This window comes from Rhinichthys klamathensis, unplaced genomic scaffold (genome assembly GCF_029890125.1).
Source record: "Rhinichthys klamathensis goyatoka isolate OS25496 unplaced genomic scaffold, OSU_Roscu_1.1 h1tg000337l_1, whole genome shotgun sequence".
NCBI classification, from domain to species: Eukaryota; Metazoa; Chordata; class Actinopteri; order Cypriniformes; family Leuciscidae; genus Rhinichthys; species Rhinichthys klamathensis.
The window spans coordinates 227,638-236,062 of record NW_026606851.1 but is presented as its reverse complement, the minus strand read 5'-3'; the positions used below and the strand labels follow the sequence as shown (position 1 = coordinate 236,062).

Here is an 8,425-nt window from a genome sequence, read left to right as displayed (position 1 = left end):
GCAGGTTCTCTATCAGTCACTGACATCAGGGCATTACATAATGTTGTGTGTTTCTCCTCAAACACAGGAGTCATGAGATCTCCTGCAAGAGTGTGAATGTCAGAAGGGTGAGTGTGTCAACAACACGGATTACTCCGGAGAATACGAGAAGGAAAACACTCCTTGTAAACATTCTCACCGCACCAATAATTAAAACGCCCTGATTTAAAGTGCAAGCAATGTCAAGCTTGATGCAGGCGCGCAGATATGATCAACTCACTCCCACTTGGGTCGAATCTCAAATCTCTTCTCCTCTATGCAACACACACCAACACTGTAATGCAGAGGGGTGTCTGTCATCGTAAAGATGGCATCGACCTCTAAAGCAGATTACACACACACACAGAGATCCCGCACGACCGCGTTCCGTCATGCTTACCGTTCTGAGATGATACGTATGTGAGCATCAGGTTCCCGTGGATGAGGAGCAGCGCGAGCATCCCCGTGTAGGACCGCATCCCGCAGGAGGAGAGAGAGAAGAGACGCGAGCGGTGAGGAGAGACGCGGAGCGGCTTCAGTCGCGGAGGAGCGTTGAGGAGGAGCGCGGACGCACGGAGAGAAACGCGACAGACGCGGCGCGGCTCTGATGCATGGATGAGGATGAAGATGATGCTGATGATGCTCAGGGATGCTGATGCTGAAGATGATGGTGATGATGATGATGGGCCATCGGTGTGTCCGTCATCGCGAAGAACCTTCAGCTGTCAGTGCGCGCACCCCGCAGGCTCATTCGCGCGCATCATCAGCTGTCAGCGCGCGCTCCCGTCCGCGCGGTGCCTCGAGCGCATCAGATCTGCGCAGCTTCAGCGCCATTCAGTCACTGTGGAATTAAAAAAACAGTCGCATTACAATACAGTAACACGCACTACAATAAAATATATTTTCAGTGTGCTTATATTTAGATAAAGAGGGGGACCCGGGGTAATGGTCACACACACATTTTACTCCAATTAATAGTTCTTACATGCAAGTTAATTCTGAAAGACAATTTATAGTAATTACAAATTTTAAACTACATTCCCAACAATAACCCACCATATATATACATACATATCTAATTAGCATTGGTCTAATTTTTATTGCTCAATGTCTTTTAATGAATTATACTGTGACAACCCGCCCCAAGCTGATATATTTATATATATAAAAATACCTTTGACCTGAAACAGTTCAAGTATACTTTCATTATATAATGACTCTTGTCTTTAAATCAATGTTTTTTTTTTCGTTACCCAACAGATATTACAAAAATATGGTATTTGAATTTTAGTTTGGAAAACAGAATTTACAAACATATACAGCATATACGGCCATTACCAGAAGCCAGTGATTATAGTTTATAAAGTTATAAATATGTATATTTTTCTTACAAAAACGCATGGCTTTGCGAGTCATATGGATTTTTATGATGGATGGATGCTCGAAATCTTGGGTACCATTCACTCCCATTATAAAGCTTGGAAGAGCCAGGATATTTTTTAATATAACTCTGATTGTGTTTGGCTGAAAGAAGAAAGTCATATACACCTGGGTGTGTATGACAACTAGCACCGATCTCCCTTGTGCTATGGACTGAATAATGACCATATCCATGCATAATTGTATTCAAATGGTAGGCTACTCCAAATTTAAATACTTCAAAGAATACCATAGGCATGGTAGTAATGATACTGGTTTTTATTAATGTCTCACGGCTCCATAGAATATTTATCTAGGGCACTGCCAAGATTTTCTCCAAGAAAGCGCGTTATCCACACAGCGTGGTCGTGGACATTAACATACAGTCAGTCAGGATTAAGAGCTGAGGAGAATCATGACCTCTGTCTGCACTCGCTCATTCACACAGCGCCATCTGATGGAGAACCCAGCTAGTACAGCAGATCTCTCCAACACAGGTCTGGGTGACTCGCCGGTCACTGCTCTTCTTCCTCCAACACGCGTTCATTTGATCAAAGTTGAATGAAACAGTGAAAATATTCAAAATAAAGGTTCTTTACTGGCATTGATGATTCCATGAAGAACCTTTTACAAATCAATGGAATCTTTCTATTGCATCGCTGTCGCTCATATTTAAGAATGTATTAAATACATTTATTATATGATCTGCTTTTGATTATTGTGTGGATTAAAATGAATATCAATGCAATGCATAAAAATAGTTTGAATATACCTTTCATTATTTTAAAATTAAACGTTCATGAGGTGCATTCTGGGATGCTTTTAAATAAAACTTTTTTAAGTATTGTGATGATACACTCTTCAAAATAAATGTTCTTTTACTGGCATTGATGATTCCATGAAGAACCTTTAACATCTATTGCATTGCTGTGGGGGGAAAAAACACCTTTTGTAAGCTGTATATTTAAGAATGTATTAAATAAATGTATTATAGGGTCTACTTTTCACTATCTTGTGGATTGACGAGTATATTAAAGCCTAAAAATGGTTAGAATATACCAACTCTTTTATTATTTTAAAATTAAACATTCATGAGGTGCATTCTGGTGTGCTTTTAAAAGGAGGAATGTATATGCTGCACTTTTGCCGGTTTTCCTTCACTATCCACTACAACCCAATTGTGTAAAACCATTTTTGTTTTCTAAAGAAATTCATATGCAAGCACAATTTACATTTGTCTATTAAACTAACTCAAAGCATTTAAGCAGTAGCCTTTAGGTTAAAGGTTTTAGGGTCATACGTAACAAACTCAGCCTGTTATGTCCAAACTTTTGACTGGTTGAGTTTGCGTATCTAAGGATTCTTTTTAAAAAGCTCCCAGGAGTAAAGGCGACCCTAAACAATGCGAGTGAGTTGAGAATGATTCTGATGACACAGCACGTTGAGATCTGCAGTCACGCTGACCTGCCCAATAACAGAGCTGACACTTTTCCCTCCACTTTACTCAAGCACGTCAATGAAAGACACATTTAAGTGGAAGCCACACCTTCCACCAGCCGTGAGCCAATGACCTTCAGAGGAGAGGTGACGAACGACACACCCACCTTTGTTCCAAGCCAATGGGAAGGTAAAGGTCAGGAGGGGGAAAACTTGCCCCAGGATCAATTAGTCTCGCGTCAGTGACCTTCTGCAAATGTGTGGGAGGAATTTCACCAGCTCTCCTCTGACTTTCAGGTGTTGTTAGTATGGGAAGTCGACAACAATGGCTTACGAGACTGAAGAATGAACTGAGCAACAGTCCTCTGGTGTCCAACGTGGCTTTCGGCTTCATCCTGATGGGACTGGAGAAGTTGGTGGAGCTGGAGTTTGAGTGTCCGTGTAATCCGGCCTGGAACGGGTTGTTTTCCTCCGCATTCTTCATCATTCCCGCCGTCATGGCCTTCGCGCTGATGATGATCATTCAGGGATGCAGGTGTGACGTCTGGTGCAGGAGGACCGTGTCTCTGTCCAGTTTCGTCCCCCCTGTGGTCTGGTTGATCCTGCTCTTCCTGGACGGTCAGTATTTCGCCTGTGCGATGACAGACTGGCACGGTCGGTTCGTGATCGTGGACAAAGCCGCTCCGCAGAAATGGTGTGAACCCATTCAAGAAGAGAGCGTCACTCCTCAGGAACTCATGCTGCGCTCACAGCGACTGTTTGTGGAGTCTCAGGTGAGAACCAGTCAGGACAGTTCTCGAGTCTTTACGCTCCAGTAGACCTCCTGCTAACTCTCACTGTCACTTTCAAATGACAGGGACACATTTATAGAACTCTGAAGATACAATGATACTTTTTTTAGAACTCTGTAGGTAATTAATACCTTTGTGTAATTTTGCTATCTTTAGAACTTTGATTCTATCAATGTCTATATTTGAAGAGTTCAGATGCAAAAGTCTCTAAGTGCCATCTGAAATTTTCTTCTAGAATGATCATTTTTATCAAGCTCGTATATTTAAGTTCAGTAATTTCACTTAAATGGCTATGAAAATTACCTATTCATTGTCATTTAAGTGAAATTATTGAACTTAAATAAACAAGCTTGATAAAAATGATCATTCTAGAAGAAAATTTCAGATGGCACTTAGAGGCTTTTGCATCTGAACTCTTCATTTATAGTTTAGCTCCAGTCTTGACTAGATTCTGAAACCAATGAAACTTTTGACATTACCATCATTGTATCTACAGAGTTCTACAAATGTATCATTGTATCTACAAATGTATCTGTATCTTCAGAGTTCTAAAAATGTATCATTGTATCTACAGAGTTCTAAAAAAAGTGTCATTGCATCTTCAGATACATTTTTAGAACTCTGCAGATACATTGATTCATTTGTATAACTCTGAAGATACAATGATACTTTAACTCTAAAGATACAGATACATTTGTAGAACTCTGTAGATAATTAATACCTTTGTGTAATTTTGCTATCTTTAGAACTTTGATTCTATCAATGTATTTATAGTTTAGCTCCAGTCTAAAAAAAAGTATCATTGTATATACAGAGTTCTACAAATGTATCTGATGATACAATGACACTTTGTTTAGAACTCTGAAGATACAGATACATTTGTAGAACTCTGTATATACAATGATACATTTTTAGAACTCTGAAGATACAGAGTTCTACAAATGTATCATTGTATCTTCAGAGTTCTAAAAAAAAGTGTCATTGTATCTTCAGATACATTTTTAGAACTCTGCAGATACATTGATTCATTTGTAGAACTCTGAAGATAATTAATACCTTTGTGTAATTTTGCTATCTTTAGAACTTTGATTCTATCAATGTCTATATTTATAGTTTAGCTCCAGTCTTGACTAGATTCTTGAGAAAAACCAATGAAACTTTTGACATTACATTTACTACTTCTGTAATCCAACAATTAATTTATGTCCATAATAGTGGATGTACATGTTTTGTTATTGTGTTTATGATCATTTAAAGGAGTAGTTCACTTTTCTCACCCTCAAGTCATCCTAGGTGTATATAATTTCTTCTTTCAGACAAATACAATTGGAGTTATATTAATAAACATCCTGGCTCTTCCAAGCTTTATAAGAAGTGAATTGCAACCAACAGATTGAAGCTCAAAAAAGTGCATCCATCCATCAGAAAAGTGCTCCACACGGCTCACCGGGGGGTTAATAAAGGCCTTCTGAAGCGAAGCGATGAGTTTGTGTAAGAAAAATATTCAGATTTAAAACTTTATAAAGTAAAATAACTAGCTTCCGGCCAAACGAACATACGGATTCGACTTAAGTCTAAGCCCAACTTATTCAAGTAATGTGAAGTACTGCTGATGTTTACACTAGGCCATGACACACTACACTACTTCCAACATCATAAGTTGTGCTTTAGGCGTAAGTAGACTGGGTTTAGCCAGAAGCTAGAATCATAGAATAATATTTTTCTTACACAAATTATTGCTTCGCTTCAGAAGGCCTTTATTACCCCCCCCAGAGCCGTGTGGAGTTCGTTTATGATGGATGGATGCTTAAATTGTGCTTAATTTAGCTACTTTTTCAAGTGTGGTTTCTCGTTACCTGTTACAGACGTCCACCGTTTCTGTCTCATTAACAGGTGATCGGCATAGTGCTGCTCATTTTTATCTGTTTCGGACTGGTCGTGTACGTGATCAGAGAAAGCTGCCAGCAGGAGCTGGAAACACAAGATGCCAATGTGGCGGAGATGACCCTCTTCAGCTCCAGCTGATAGCAGAATACACCGTTCTTCATCAGCCTGAAGAAAAACATGTGTGTTACAAGCCTTTCTGTAACCATCTTGAGTCACTCTGTGCATTACAGTGTTCATGTAATAGAGCAGTGAGTAACACACAAGAACATTTACTTACAGGAATAATTCACCCGAAAAAGAAGATTCAGTCATTATTTACTCACCCTCAATGCACCAGACTTGTATGACTTTCTTTCTTCTGTGGAGAAAAGGACAAATTCTGAAGACTGTGCTGGTCGCCCTTTTCACTGCAACTGAATGAATGAGAACTGAAGCTGCTGAATGATTCATCCATGGATCAGATCACAAGGGTTAACAGGAGGAGAAACTGTCAGTGAATAACACATTCAGTCTGTTCTTCTAAATATAGCATTTTATGGACTACTTTTATGGTGCTTTTACAGTTTGTCCTTTTTAAAAGCTTGAATTTTTTTCCTGTTCATTGTAATTGCATGGAAAAGAGCAAACAGCACAATTTCCCTTGAGGAAGAAATAAAGTCATACAACTTTAGATCAATGATGACATAAAAGTCCATTTTTTTGGAGGGAACTAACACTAAAGAATTATTCCAGGTTCAGTACAAGTTAAGCTCTATTGACAGTATCTGTGATCCATTAAAGGGATAGTTCACCAAAACATTCTGTCATTAATTACTCACTCTCATGTCGTTCCAAACCTGTTAGACTTTTTTATTCATCTTTGAAACAAATGAAGATATTTTTGATGAAATGTGAAAGATTTCTGTCCCTCCATTGACAGCTACGCAACTACCACTTTGACGCTTCAAAAAGTTGATAAAGAGATTGTAAAACTAATCCATATGAATTGAGCGGTTTAGTCCAAATTTTCTGAAGAGACTCGAACACTTTATATAATAAACAGTTTGAATTTAGGCTTTTACTCAAATATAAACAGTCATCAACTCACATATCAGTTGTGGTCAACGGAAGCTCAAGCATGTACGTTTGAAGTGCGAGAACCAATGAGGTTCATTCTTGTGTTACGCAGCACGTTTGAGCTTCACAAGAACCAATGAGGTTCATTCTCGTGTTACGCTGCACGTTTGAGCTTCAGCAAGAGCCAATGAGGTTCATTCTCGAGTTACGCAGCACGTTTGAGCTTCAGCAAGAGCCAATGAGGTTCATTCTCGTGTTACGCTGCACGTTTGAGCTTCAGCAAGAGCCAATGAGGTTCATTCTTGTGTTACGCAGCACGTTTGAGCTTCAGCAAGAACCAATGAGGTTCATTCTAGTGTTACGCAGCACGTTTGAGCTTCACAAGAACCAATGAGGTTCATTCTCGTGTTACGCTGCACGTTTGAGCTTCTGCAAGAACCAATGAGGTTCATTCTCGTGTTATGCAGCACGTTTGAGCTTCAGCGAGAGCCAATGAGGTTCATTCTCGTGTTACGCAGCACGTTTGAGCTTCAGCAAGAGCCAATGAGGTTCATTCTCGAGTTACGCAGCACGTTTGAGCTTCAGCAAGAGCCAATGAGGTTCATTCTCGTGTTACGCAGCACGTTTGAGCTTCAGCAAGAGCCAATGAGGTTCATTCTCGTGTTACGCAGCACGTTTGAGCTTCACAAGAACCAATGAGGTTCATTCTCGTGTTACGCAGCACGTTTGAGCTTCAGCAAGAGCCAATGAGGTTCATTCTCGAGTTACGCAGCACGTTTGAGCTTCAGCAAGAGCCAATGAGGTTCATTCTCGTGTTACGCAGCACGTTTGAGCTTTAGCAAGAGCCAATGAGGTTCATTCTCGTGTTACGCAGCACGTTTGAGCTTCAGCAAGAGCCAATGAGGTTCATTCTCGTGTTACGCAGCACGTTTGAGCTTCAGCAAGAGCCAATGAGGTTCATTCTCGTGTTACGCAGCACGTTTGAGCTTCAGCAAGAGCCAATGAGGTTCATTCTCGTGTTACGCAGCACGTTTGAGCTTCTGCAAGAGCCAATGAGGTTCATTCTCGTGTTACGCAGCACGTTTGAGCTTCTGCAAGAACCAATGAGCTTCATTCTCGAGTTACGCAGCACGTTTGAGCTTCAGCAAGAGCCAATGAGGTTCATTCTCGTGTTACGCAGCACGTTTGAGCTTCAGCAAGAGCCAATGAGGTTCATTCTCGTGTTACGCAGCACGTTTGAGCTTCAGCAAGAGCCAATGAGGTTCATTCTCGTGTTACGCAGCACGTTTGAGCTTCAGCAAGAGCCAATGAGGTTCATTCTAGTGTTACGCTGCACGTTTGAGCTTCTGCAAGAACCAATGAGGTTCATTCTCGTGTTATGCAGCACGTTTGAGCTTCAGCGAGAGCCAATAAGGTTCATTCTCGTGTTACGCAGCACGTTTGAGCTTCAGCAAGAGCCAATGAGGTTCATTCTCGAGTTACGCAGCACGTTTGAGCTTCAGCAAGAGCCAATGAGGTTCATTCTCGTGTTACGCTGCACGTTTGAGCTTCAGCAAGAGCCAATGAGGTTCATTCTCGTGTTACGCAGCACGTTTGAGCTTCACAAGAACCAATGAGGTTCATTCTCGTGTTACGCAGCACGTTTGAGCTTCAGCAAGAGCCAATGAGGTTCATTCTCGAGTTACGCAGCACGTTTGAGCTTCAGCAAGAGCCAATGAGGTTCATTCTCGTGTTACGCTGCACGTTTGAGCTTCAGCAAGAGCCAATGAGGTTCATTCTCGTGTTACGCAGCATGTTTGAGCTTCACAAGAACCAAT

The 8,425-nt window shown here is 40.8% G+C and overlaps 1 protein-coding gene and 1 long non-coding RNA gene across 2 annotated transcripts; one reads left to right on the top strand and one right to left on the bottom strand.

Annotated features, from left to right (window-relative positions):
- Positions 1-306: 306 nt before the first annotated feature.
- LOC130106333 (uncharacterized) lies at positions 307-6,058 on the bottom strand. Its single transcript, XR_008809709.1, has 3 exons — positions 5,876-6,058; positions 5,522-5,717; positions 307-859 (listed from the first exon to the last, which is right to left on the bottom strand). It is a non-coding gene; the product is annotated as an uncharacterized LOC130106333 (long non-coding RNA).
- LOC130106332 (calcium homeostasis modulator protein 6) lies at positions 2,768-5,690 on the top strand. Its single transcript, XM_056272408.1, has 2 exons — positions 2,768-3,647; positions 5,559-5,690. The coding sequence occupies exons 1-2, from the start codon at positions 3,183-3,185 to the stop codon at positions 5,688-5,690; spliced, it is 597 nt and encodes a 198-aa protein (XP_056128383.1). The 5' UTR covers positions 2,768-3,182.
- Positions 6,059-8,425: the final 2,367 nt, after the last annotated feature.

Bases quoted from the DNA above. Each gene is read 5' to 3' on its own strand.
- LOC130106332 (XM_056272408.1), top strand. From the start codon at position 3,183: ATGGGAAGTCGACAACAATGGCTTACGAGACTGAAGAATGAACTGAGC. The intron at 3,648-5,558 runs GTGAGAACCAGT...TCTCATTAACAG, and splicing joins GACTGTTTGTGGAGTCTCAG to GTGATCGGCATAGTGCTGCT.